Source organism: Delphinus delphis, chromosome 1 (genome assembly GCF_949987515.2).
Source record: "Delphinus delphis chromosome 1, mDelDel1.2, whole genome shotgun sequence".
Taxonomy (NCBI): domain Eukaryota; kingdom Metazoa; phylum Chordata; class Mammalia; order Artiodactyla; family Delphinidae; genus Delphinus; species Delphinus delphis.
In genome coordinates, this window is record NC_082683.1 from 182,531,539 (window position 1) to 182,543,813 (window position 12,275).

The 12,275-nt window shown below is 65.1% G+C and overlaps 1 protein-coding gene across 1 annotated transcript in view; it reads right to left on the bottom strand.

The window, feature by feature from the left end:
- Nucleotides 1-351: 351 nt before the first annotated feature.
- KIF21B (kinesin family member 21B) overlaps nt 352-12,275 on the bottom strand; it is a 44,825-nt gene continuing 32,901 nt past the window's right edge. Inside the window, 9 exon segments of the mRNA XM_059998807.1 lie at nt 352-3,898; nt 4,887-5,086; nt 5,686-5,856; nt 6,461-6,578; nt 6,780-6,944; nt 7,064-7,244; nt 7,994-8,130; nt 9,827-9,865; nt 11,388-11,501. Coding sequence (XP_059854790.1) covers nt 3,841-3,898; nt 4,887-5,086; nt 5,686-5,856; nt 6,461-6,578; nt 6,780-6,944; nt 7,064-7,244; nt 7,994-8,130; nt 9,827-9,865; nt 11,388-11,501 — 1,183 coding nt within the window. The 3' untranslated portion in view covers nt 352-3,840.

The window sequence follows — 12,275 nt, forward strand, 5'->3', positions numbered from 1 at the left end:
GAGCGAGAGGAACGGGTGTCGACCATGACTGCCCTTAGCAGCTAGGATGCCCGGCAAGCTGCTTCCTCTGAGATGTTTCTCATTTCAGAAAATGCAAACGCCGCCTGTCACACAGGTAGTGAAAACCCGATGGATGACGCCTGGAACAGTGTCTGGAATGGAGCAGGCGCTCAGGAAACACCGGTGCCCTTGCCTCCAGCTGCGCACCTGTCCCAGGAGGGGACACAGGGCCTGGCCCAGATGCCTGGCCCCGCCCGCCACCAGCCCCTTCCCCCAACCCCTGCCCCAGGGAGGACCACCAGCCCAACATCCGTAGCCCTCAGTGTCACACCACACACCATAGACAAGGGTCATTCGCGTTTTATTTATGACAGCTTCTTAGAACACTCACATCTGGTCCGGGAACAGAAATGTACAGCATGAGGTTTAAATAACTTTCATACACTATGTACAGTCATCGGCAGACGTACAAAACATATATACACCTGTGCTACCACCCAGCGGAGGAGCTGAACCAAACGCAACCCTGCGCCCGGGCAGGGGATAGCTAGAAAAGAGCTGGTGGGCAGGGCAGGGCTTCACGGCAGGGGTCTTCTCTGACCCTCGGCTCTTCCCGGAACTGCCCCTGCTTCCCTGCAAGGCCCTCGGGACAGGAGTTCAAAGGGCTGAACTGGGGTGTGGTGCAGCTGGGAGCTCCTCTGATCACTGGGGGAGGGGGAGTAGAACAAAGATGTCTTAGAAGAATCAGAACTTTCCCTGTCAACTCTATCTTTGCACATCAGAGGGTTGGGAAGGGTTTGGGAGCCAAAAGAGGAGGGATTGTGGGGGGTGGCAGCCAAGCCCTGGCTGCTTGGGGTGCAAAGGGACAGAGGCGCTGGGTTTGGGCCACTTGGCGGGAAGGAGCTCAGCACTCTGGCAGGGCAGGCCCTGGCCACACAACACGGTGGTGAGCACACCGGGCGACGTGGGGATGAACGACCAGGGGGTGTGCCGGCACCCAGCCCAGACCGCTTCAGAGGACGCCCGGGAGCCACGCCCCGCAACGGTGGGAGAGGTCAGGACTCCCTGACCATACAGCAGCCCTGCCCGCGTCTCCGCCACCCCGGGTGGCGTGAGCAGGTCCTGGCAACAGTCCTCCCTCCGGTGGTTTGTGCTTTAAACTCCCTCTGCCCGAGCCACCCGGCCCCTGGCGGGCAGCAGGGCCGGACCATGCCTGGACCCACAGATGGCCTCCCAAGGGGTGGAAGGCGGCACCCAGACCGCCTCAAAGGCTCGGGCGTGCTGGCCTCTCTCAGCCTTCCCCTCTCCTTGGCAAGCTCGAGTCAACTCCAGGTGCCTCGGAGGAGCCAGCCCTGCAGATGGAAGCGAACGTTGGCCTGGTTAACGTTGAGCAGAGGCCTGGCCCAGGACCGCGCCGAGAAGGCCGTGGGCAGTGGCCGGAAGACGGTCCCGTCAGGGGCGCTTGCCAGCGCCTTTGAGAGCTTTCCCGGGGCTCAGCCCCGGGACAGGATACGGGTCAGTGGGGCTGGGATGGACCTGGGATCGAGCATTCAACAATTCGGGATGTCGGGGAAAAAGGGCGCCACTCCGGGGCCCCCAGCCCTGCAAGCCTTTGGGTGGGCACAGCAGGGCGGAAGTAGTAGGATGCGTCCCGGAATCAGGACAGGCTGCGGGCCGAGCCCTGTCGGAGCGAGGGCAGCCCCTGAAGCGGGCGTCCTCGGTCTCCCGCTGGGCAGAGCCTCCTGGGAGGAGCCTCCCGGCCGGGTTTGCCCAGGCCGCCTGCCACCAGCCCTGGCTTGTGCTCAAATCACAACCATTTTGTGCTTCCACATTGAGGATGCTTGTGCATCGAGGGGCGCTGGGGGCCCCCCAACCATGTACCCAGCCCATCCCCGAAGGAGCGGGCAGACTTCAGTGCTCTGGAGCACAGCTGGGAGAGGCTCCCGAGACCTCAAGTTCAGAGTCAGTGCTTCCCGCCAGGACAGCAGAGCCAGCCTGCCGTGAGGTAGCTGACCCACGAGAAGCAGCAGGAAACGGGCAGGGCCTCTGAGCACCTCTCGCGGGCCCAAGGGCCCGTCTGTGCAAGGACAGGCCTGCGGCCGCTGCCCGCTGGCCCCAGGTCGAGGCCTCCAGCCTTGTGTTTCTACAGCTTGTAAACAGTCACGCAGATTCTTCCTTACAGGAGGCAAGGGTGAAGCTTTCTGTTGAGGTGGGGGGAGGGCCGGGGCCCGAGAGGAGAATTGCACCCACTTCTGAGCGGCCGAGGGGGCTCCCGGCACCCCCGCGATGGCCCAGCAGGAGGGATTTCCAGTCCTGAAGACACTGTCCCGGCTCTGGGCGTGTCCCTGCTGCACGTCTGCTCCCCCATCGTCGACCCCAAGTCCAGCAGGGGGCCCTCACAGCAGGACGGCTTTCTGAGCTGGGGGGCAGCTCGGAGCAGTGGGGACAGGGCGAGTTCTGCCCTGGCCACGTGGGGAGGGGCACCGAGGGGAGAGCACAGGGCCACCTCCGGAAGATCCAAAAGTCACTGCGTCTTCTGAACAGAGCTGGGGCTCCCGGCGCTCAGACTGAGTGAGGCCAGGAAGCGCAAGACCAGTTAAGCGTCAGAGAAAGTGTGTAAAAAGAAAAAGAATGCGGATTGAACAACATCCCGGGAGCGGGGAGTCCACGGCCCCCAGGAAAGGAGAAACTCAGTGGAGTCCATCCTCACCGCTGGCCCTACAGGGAGAGACCCTGGCCCGTGCCAGTTAAGGCTTGAACGCAAGTCTCCTGAATAACCAGGGAAAGACGCCAGGGGCTCTGCCTGGCCGGGGTGAGATGCAGGGGGGCTGGGGAGGGGCCAGGCCGGGCGTGCCGCCCAAGCCCCTTCATGGTGGACGGTCTTCCGAGCTGCTTCCTACGTGGCCCACCCGGGGTTCTGGGAGTGGGGACAGCGGGCAGGAGACCCCGCGGGTGAGAAGACACATGTGGCTCTGCGGGCATGGCTGGTGTAAGGCTGCCCGGGGCGGGTGCCAGGCCCCGGCGTAGGAAGGCACTGACGCGCCAAGCGGCCGGAGGCGGGGGCACTAGAGCGGCCCCCGGGTGAGGTCGGGGACGGGCCCAGGCTGCAGAGTCAAAGGGGAGCCGCCCTCCTCTGCAAAGCAAATGGAGGGCGGGGGGCGGATCCCCTCTGGGACTGCTGGCCCCTAAGAGCTGAAGGAACAAGCTTGTGGGAAGAAACTTCAAGTCAGTTTCCAGGAGGCAACAGCAAAAAATAAAACTAAAAAATAAATTAAATAACTGAAGGACGCTGACCGTCTCCCCAAAGGAATCTTTCTAGCAGCTCCACCGTGGCCCCAGCAGAAAGGGACCCAAAGAATTGCTGGGGTCCACGGGGAGTGGCCACTGGTGGCCGAGGGGCTAAGGTCAGCTGCAGGGCCAGCTGCCTGCACCTGGTTTCCATGGTTACCTGAGGGCTATCTTTCTGGGCTCAGAGGCAGGTGCAGTGGCTGGGCCAGAGAATGTAGGGGAGGCCTGCTGGCCGGAGGGGCACGGAGAGGGCTGCCCCACCTCCCGGACAGGCCCCCCGGGCCAAGGCTGGAGGAAGGGCGTGGCCAGCGCGGCAAGAGAACCCGGGACAGGTGGGGGGGTGGGGGCAGGCTGCAGGGAGAGAAATGAGGGGAATTTGGCTTCACAGCTTAATTAGCTCCCCGACCTCCCTGTCCCCGAGAGGAGGGGCCGGGAGGGGGCAGTGTCCCGTAGGAAGGTCGGGGAGAGGAAGGTGGGCAGGAGGCCCACAGCCTCTGTCCCCCGGGCGCCGCCCCGCTGGGCCGAGGGTCAGGCTGTCCTCTGAGCTCACTTCTAGTGGGGGCCGCTGGGTACCAGGCGCCGGGCACTCCAGAACTTCACTGTCAGGTCACTGGGCGGAGCAAGAGAGGGCTGGTCAATTCCTGAAGAGGCCACGGCGGGCCACCCTCGAACGAAGCACGGGCCACATCCCCCAACTTGCCAGGCGGGGCTGGGACCCAGGGGCAAGCGTTGCTTAGGCCGAGGGTGGCTGCAAGGGTGGAGGGGAGCTGGGCAGAGGGAGGGGCCTGCGGTCACCAAGGCCCCACAGGCTTCTGAGCACGGCTGCTCTCCGTTGTTGCTATTTTGTTTTCTTGTCCAGGCCTGAATGCTCCCCCTCTGCTCTCTGCCCCCTGGCACCCCTCTCCTGGGGGTCTGCCCCCCGTCCATGCTCGGAAAGAAGAGGGGCAGGCGGGGCAATCTCGGGGCAGGCAGGATACAGGGGGAGAGAAGGGGGAGGAGTAAAACAATCTCGTACCGTCAAGAAGCAGCTCAGATCGAAGTGGAGAAAGAGGGGAAAGGCAAGAGGGGGAGGATGGGGTGGAGAGAGGAGAGCGGAGGGGCGCGGAGGTCAGGGCAGGGTGGTGGCTCGGCCCTTTATGGCCAGGACTCGGCGCGGAAGGCAGGGGGTGAGTCCAGGGACGTAATTCCACAACTTTACCCGGCAGTCACTGTGGGGGGAGAGGCAGGGGGAGGCGGGAAGGGGGAGGCGGAGACAGGGAACGTGGTCGGAACAAGAAGGAAAAAGAAGAGGCCGTCTGAGCAGCTGCCCCTGGGACAGAGGGCCTGGGCGTCCCTGGATGGGACCAGAGCTGGGGCTGAGGGAGGCGGGCTGCTCTGTGGTCTGAGATGCCTGCAAAGGGGTCCAGGCTGCTGTGTCAGGGGCAGGAAGGGCTGGGACACGGGGGGTGGTCCCAGCCTGGGGCCCAGCACCCCCCGGGCGCTCTGTGAAGGTGGGCTCAGGCCAGGGGCGCCGCGGGGTCTGCTCCATGCCCTGGCCGCGGGGACAGCGCCCGGGACAGGGTGGAGAACAGGAGCAGAGCTCTCTGCCCGGCACCCACCTGGAGGCGCTGAAGATGTGCCTGGCGTTGGTGCACATGGCATTGATGGGGCTGTCGTGGCCCTTGATCTCGCCAATGGGCGTGAAGTTGTCGACGTTCCAGACCTTGATGACGCCTGCGCGGCAGGCGCTCAGCAGCATGGGGCGGCCCGGGACGAAGGCCAGGGCGCACACCCAGTCCTTGTGCGCCGTGGGGATTTGCTGCGGGAGGAGCGAGCCGTGAGGGCGAGAAGCGGGGAGCCCTGCCCCAGGCTCTAGAGGTGAGTCCCTCGTTCCTGCTCCCATGCTCCACCCTGAGACCCTGCACTGGTACAGAGACCTTTAGCCCTCAGAGGGGTCGGAAGAGAAGGAAGGGGGAGACTGGTCAGACCGGGGGCTGAGAGCAGACCCTTCCTGAGAGCTGCTGCCTGAAGGCAGATGGTGGAGGCAGGAGAGGGTACCGACCAGGGGGTCACTGGGGGGGAAGAGGGTGACGGCCGGTGGGGGGGCACAGGAGGGAGAGGGTGCCGGCCGGGGGAGGGGCACTGGGGGGAAGAAGAGGGTGTAGACCAGGGGGGGCACTGGGGGGAAGAGGGTGACGGCGGGGGGGGTCACTGGGGGGAAGAGGGTGTCGGCCGGGGGGGCACTGGGGGGAAGAAGAGGGTGTAGACCGGGGGGGCACTGGGGGAAGAGGGTGCTGGCCGGGGGGGTAAACACAGGTGAGGAAGAGGCTGCAGAAGTGGCAGGCTTGGGGGGCTCTGGGCCAGGACACAGGGCCCCCAAGCCCTGCCCGGGGACCGCCTCTCCGCAGCCCACTGCACCTGCATGAGCTCCTGCTGCGCCAGGTCCCACTTCTTGACGCCGTTATCCCGGGAGCCGCTGAACAGGACGTCCCCCTGGATGGCCAGACACTCGATGCCATCGTAGTGCGGGGGCTCGAAGTTGTGGGTGGGGCCGACGGTGCCCGTCACACACTCGCCCAGCTGGAACATCTGCGGAGGAGGGGCGGGAGGGAGGCTGTCGGGGGGGGTTTCCCGGGGGACAGGAACTGGGGGCAGGGAGGCTGACTCAAGGTGGGTTTGGGGTGTGAGCCTCCTACTCAATTTTTTAATAAATAAACACTACTTGTACTTTAAATAAAACCATTCATCATAACCCCCCCGCCCTCTTTCCCTTTTTATCCACTGCTTCCCAGTCTCCGACCCTCTACCTACGTTTGCAATGACACAACCAGGGAGCAAACAGCACCAGGGCTGACTTGTGCTCTTTGTGGGTTTTTTTCGTATTTATCGTGTACTCAGTTGTGCTGCCTCCCGTCCTGTGGGTTTTCCCTAATTTTCTTGCCTGTCGTTCTACCTGTGGACACTTAGGTTCCTTCTGACTTTTCAGCACATGTACAAGATCACACGTCAATCTTGGCCTCCTGCACAGACCTTGCTCCTTGGGGGTGACTTTTCAGCATAAATCCCCAGGGGTCTCATTATTTCCCATGAGTCCCAAGGCAGTGGAGGGAGAGGGCCAAGGTAAGGAGAGTAGGAGGAGAACAGAGCCGCCACCGAGCCGGCCTCAAGGTCAAGGTCAAGGACTTCTCCGTACCTTAACGTAGTGGTCCTTGGAGCCGGTCACCACCAGGTCGTGCTGGCTGGCGGTCTGGGCGACTGTCAGGCACATCACAGGGCCGATGTGGCCAGTCAGCTTGCCGACGGGCTGGAACCTGGAGGGGAGGAGAGGCCCAGCCGGGGGTGCGGGGGTTGGATCGGGGGGACCCTGGGGTGGGGTTGGGGGTCTACCCTGGGGTGATACGCCAGCCAGGAGACTATCCCCCCTCAGAGCAAGATGGAGACCCAGGCACGAGCCGCCTGCAGCCCGGGGCCGCCCCGGGGGTCCCCCGCCCCTGCCCGGGCCCCTCCCCGACCTGTTGAGCTCCCAGATGCGGACGGCGTTGCCCGAAGCGGCATACAGCATGCTGCCCGAGGGGCTGAGGGCAATCTGGTTGATCTGGTGCTCTCCCTGAGCGCTGGTGATGGTGCGCGTGGACGCAGCCGCACAGGCGTCCCCTGAGACCACCTGGCCTGAGGACCTGCCCGTGAGGAAGAGAGGCAGGGTCAGAGGTAAGGGCTGGGCTGTCCCTCGCGGGTCTCCTGGGGTGGGTCCTGGCTCCTGCCCCGCCACCAGTGCGAGCCGGGCGAGACGACTTACGTGAGGGTCCGGACGCACTTGGCCGAGTCTCGGATGTCCCACACCTTGATGTAGGAGGTGGACACGGAGAACACAAGCCCAGAGAGGCTGCAGTACTTGATGGAGACCACGTTGCTGGGGTGACCCTTCAGAGCTGCGATCTCCTGCCCCGTCACCAAGTTCCACATCTTACAGCTGCGGTCTGCGAGAGAGCGGGCGTGAGCGGGGGACAGCCATCACGGCCGGGGCCAGGGGAACTCCCGTGCCCACAGCCACCGGGGCCGCCAAGGCCAGGGGAGGTGGTCCAGCGGATGGGCTCCGGGTCCGGGGGTGGAAACGTGCTCCCGCCTGCTCCTGTGGCGCACGGACGAGCCCGGCACTTCCCACCAGGGCTTCTCGGGCAAACGCCCACCAACGCCAGGTTCATGGAGAATCGCTGCGGCGCCGGGGCTGGAGTAAAGCTCCCGTGCCTGCCAATCGCCGACCAAATTAACGAACGATGGCAGCAAGTCTCAGGGGGAAAACTTGGAACCAATGAACCTCACCTCGATTCACAGCCCTCTCCCTCCTGCCACGCAGGTGGGTGTATACACACTTCCCACTGTTCTATTAGCCGGAAGGTAACGTTTTCTGACTGTCGCTGGGATTAAGGAATCGTAGGAAGTGCGCAGCCCTAAGTGCTGGGCTCGGGGAGGGGCTGAGATGAGCAAAGGCGGGGCACCTGACACGCTTCCTGGAGTTCCGGAGGCAGGTCTGGAAGGAGGTACTGGATGGAGACCCCATAGCCAGCTAGGAGGGGAGGCCCGGGGTGGGGAGCCCTGAGCCCCGGCAGGAGGCCCCACCTCCTCAACCTGGCGGCTGTGATCCCGTCTCCTGGGCAGCCCGCTCTGGCAAAGGGAGCGGGAGGGCGGGAGGCCCTGACCCCACCTGGCTGGTCCGGGTTCCGCCCACCTTTGGACCCTGTGAAGAGCAGCTCATCCGTGGCGTCCAGGCAGAGGATGGGCTTGGTGTGGCCCTCGGCCATGGAGACGCACTGCAGCGGGGCCGTCCGCGCGCCCCTGGCTCCTCCGACCGGGGTGATGATGCCCCTTCCCGGGAGAGAGGGAGAGAGGTGCCCGTCAGCCCGGGACCGCGGCCAGGCTGAGCGAGGCTCCCGGGTGAAGGACAGGCGCAGGGGCACTCGGGCTGTGGCAGGGGCTCCAGCCACAGCCCCCCAGGTCCGAGAGCCGCGTAGACGGGGGCCTGTGGTGCAGCCTCTCAGTTGCCATCCTGAGCACTTCTGGGGAGCAAGCCCGGCCGGGCACGGCCAGGGGCCAGGACACGCGGGAGTCTCCTCCGTCGCCTGCCTGACCCAGAACCCAAGACACACACGCCCCCAGGCCCCAGCCGGGCGGGGCAGAGGCCCCAGAGCTGGATGGGCTCCTCCGGCACCTCGGCGTCCACAGGGAGGGTGGAGGAGTGCGGAGAGGGAGGGCGCCCAGGCCGCCACGCCGGGGCAGAGACGCGCGCATGCAGGCGTGCACGTCACCTCCACCTGGGCCCCTTTGGACCAGTGTGGTCAGATCCGTGACTGTCATCTGCAAAGGGCTAAGTCCCTCTGGGGAGCCCTGCTCAGCTCTGTGGGAAGAAAGTGCAGGCCCCTGTGGGGAGCGGAGCTGGCATGGCCCCCTCCTCCCCACAAACACTCAGAGGTGAAGGACGCCTGTCCTGAGCGGACCTGAGGACTTCGCTACACACCAGCCTCCTGGAGGGCCTGAGGAGGAGGATTTTTTTTCCCACTGAGGGTCTCTAGGAACGAGCCCCTGGCCAAGCCACGTGCACGTCTGAAACATGGCCTGTTCTTTCCAAAGACAGCGCCGCCCCTGTGGCCGAGAGCGTCTGACGTGACCAATGCCCCGCCCTGCCCGCAGCTGCTCAAGAGCCCGCGGACTCCACCGGCACCCCCACGGACGGCGGCTGGACAGGCCCAGCTGTCCCCGGTGTCGCAGGCACACGAACAGCCCTGTCCCCAGCTCCCCGCTTCTGACGCTGGCTTGGGCCCAGGGGAAGGAGCCGGGGAAGGAGCCCAAGACAGCAGTGGGGAGACCCCAAGTTACAAGGATAACCCTCCGCCCATGGGAGGGGCCAGGGGGTGAGGGCGTGGGTGGCAGCCTTGCAGCCAGGGGCGTCACCCCCGGGGGCAGGAACAGTGAGTGGCGGTTGCCCCGGAAGAGCAGAGGGAGCCCTCAGCCCAGGGTGGCCCTTTCCCAGCCGGGGCTCAGGCCACCAGGTCCTGGGACTTGCCCCTTGTTATGCAGCAGGAGGGCTGCGCGCGCGTGCGTGTGCGCGCGTGTGTGCGTGTGCGCGCACGTGCGCGCGTGTGCGTGTGCGCGGGGCTGGCTGAGGGAGAAAGGTCTCCTGGTACTCCTGGCCTTCGGGCCAGGAGTCGTGGGCAGGGCCACTTCTCTTTCAGAGCCAAGGTCGGTGAGGGAGCCCCCGACACAGCTGAGTAAAAGCCGGGACGCTGAGCCTGCGCGACCTCCGGCAGCCTTCCTCCAGGGCTCCGGCCCCCCAGGCTCCCGTGCCCGCCCCTCCCACCCGGTGACAAGCCACCAGAAGCCATGCCCTCCAGAGCCCCCAGCTCCAGCCTGGCGCAGTCAGAGGCCACGAAGCACCCACGAGAGGGGAACCAGGGGTGAGAAGGGCGGGAGGGGGTCTGGGGAGCCACGGAGAGGAGGGGCCGCATGCTGAGGCCAGGGTGCGGGGAAGGGGGACAGAAAGGGAGCAGCGAGCCATTCTGTGTACCTCAGGACCTCCGACAAAGAGGAGTCGCTGTCATCAGACCTGGGGGCAGAAAATTAGCTGGATTAGGGGGAGAGAGGGACACACACGAGGGAGCAGAGGCGGCAGCAGCACGGGGAGGTCAGAGGGTGGTTATTCTCTGCAGGGGGAGCGGAGAGAGGAGAGGAAGGAGGGCCTGAGGGCAGCGGAGAGGAGGTGGGGCAGGCCGGGGAGCTTGGGGCAGGGATGGGGGTGCGGAGGGGCAGAGGGGACACGGGCCTTGCTGGTCCCAGGATCTCGGCTGCCTCACTGCACAAGCTGGGGGCCCCCTGCCCCCTGAGCGACGCTGCGCCTCCTCCCACCCCTCCCAGGAGCAGGCCTCTCCCAGCAGAGCTTCAGAGACCTGCTGATCCCCAAGCACTGGCCCCACGGGCCGCTGGACGGTGCCCGGCGGCTGCCTCTGCACACACATGGGCCCGACACCCGGGCCACCGGGCAGGACCGGGGTCTGGAAGCCCCCGGAGCTGGGATGCCAGGGTCCCACCCAGAGCTGCTGAGAGGGACCTGTCAAGGTGTGAAGGGCCCCTGGCCGGCATGGGCGTCCCCTGGCTGGTGTGAAGGGCCCCTGGCTGGCATGGGGGCACCCTGGCTGGCATGGGGGTCCCCTGGCTGGCGTGGGCTGGGCTCGGTGCTGTCTTCCCGCAAGGGGGGCCACGGCAGGTTTGGGGCAGGAGCGATGTTTTGCCTCTGTGAGGAGAGGCGATGCAGGCAAAGGAGTAGCACTTCGTAGCCTGGGCTCCGCCAAGCACAGAGGAGCTGTTGGAGCCGAGAGGAGCCCTCCGGGGGCTGCAGAAGGTTGGGTATCGGGGGTGCCCAGCAGTGTGGGGGGCCCAGAGGGGAGCACGGGAGGGCGGGGCCTCTCCCTTCGCCACCGCAGAGGCCCACAGGTCAGAGATCCCAGGTTTGGGCCCAACTCGGCTGCTTTCTAGGTGTCCCGGGGCCTCTGAGCCTCATCTCCTTTGTAAAGCAAGGGAGGCAGTCCTCGCGGCTGGTCTATATACTCCGGGCGGAATCACGTGCGTGCCAGCCTGGGGCGGCGCCGGGGGGCGGTGCCCACCGCACTGGGAGGTGAGTGTCCAGCGAGAGCACTCAGTAGGGGTGAGCTGAAGCCCCACCATGTGACAGAAACGGGGTCTCCTTCTGCAGGGACCCTCCACAAGGGCGCTGGGGCGTGGCCTGAACATTAGCAGGGGTGGGGGTGTGTGTGCGTGACTGAAGCGAACGGAGGGGCTTCAGAGAAGAATCAGCAACAGCAGAGAAGGCAGGGGCAGCTCTGGGTAGGCCCTCGGGGTGCCCGACTGCCTGGGCCTGGCCCCGTGGCTTCCTTCGTGCCCTCTCCTGCGGTCCCCACACGCTCAGGGGACGGGAGGGGTCCACGGGCAGCACAGAAAGGGCAGAGGTGCCGGGAGAAGGGCCAGCGCAGCACACCTAGCGTCTCCCCGCTGCCCGCCTGCCTGCGGCCAGGACCCGCCTGCAGCCTCCCTGTCCCCTCTGTGCCCCCCGCCCCCCGGCGCCCGGCTCTTACTTGTCCAGCGCCGACCCCTGGCTCTGGTTACTGGTGAGACGAGAGAAGACGTTTCGGTCGTTCCGGGGCCGAGTGGGAGGGGACGAGGGGGGCGTGAACCCCACGTCTGTGGACCTGGCAGGTGAGCAGGACAGAGCGGCAGCCGTCAGTCACCGCGCCTCTGCCCACGGGCATGCGCACGCGGCGTCGCCTGCACCACCTTCCGTCTGGTTGTGCGGGCGGCAGGGCAGGGGGTCCTACGGCCCAGCTCCTGCTCGGCCCCCAGGGGTTGGTCCTCGTGATCCGTGGGTTCTGCATTTGGGAATTAATTCACCTGCTCGCCAAAGCCTATCTGTCAGCCCCAAACAACACCCGCAGGGTTCCTGGTCATCTGCAGGCATGAGGACCCAAGTGCACATCTTCCCAGCTGAGGTCAAAAGAGGTGGCCCTACCTCCCTCACAGTGTACACAGCGCCCTTTCCAGTCTATTTAGTGCCATGATTTTCAAATGTTTGTGCTTTTGGTTGGTGAGTTCAGTGTTTAAAATGGCCCCGAAGATGGTGCTGCAGGGCCACCTGGTGTCCGGAGCTCAAGGAAGCTGGGACGTGGTTTACAGAGAAGATACGTGTTAGATGAGCTTCCTTCAGGCATGAGCTTTAGGGCTGTTGGCCCTGAGTTCAATATTAATGAGTCAACGGTACATATTGGATTAGGTGTCTTTAAACAGAAACTCACATGACGGGTTGGTGAAAACGCTGGGACCAGAGGCTCCCAGGAGCCCAGCCCTGTATTTCCCGGGAACAACGGCTCAGGATTCGCTAAGTCGTGTTCACGGTGACTTGACAACACAACTGCCACAAACAGCGCGACCTGATCTCCAGGGAAGAGTCCAAGGCCTCGTGACGCCAC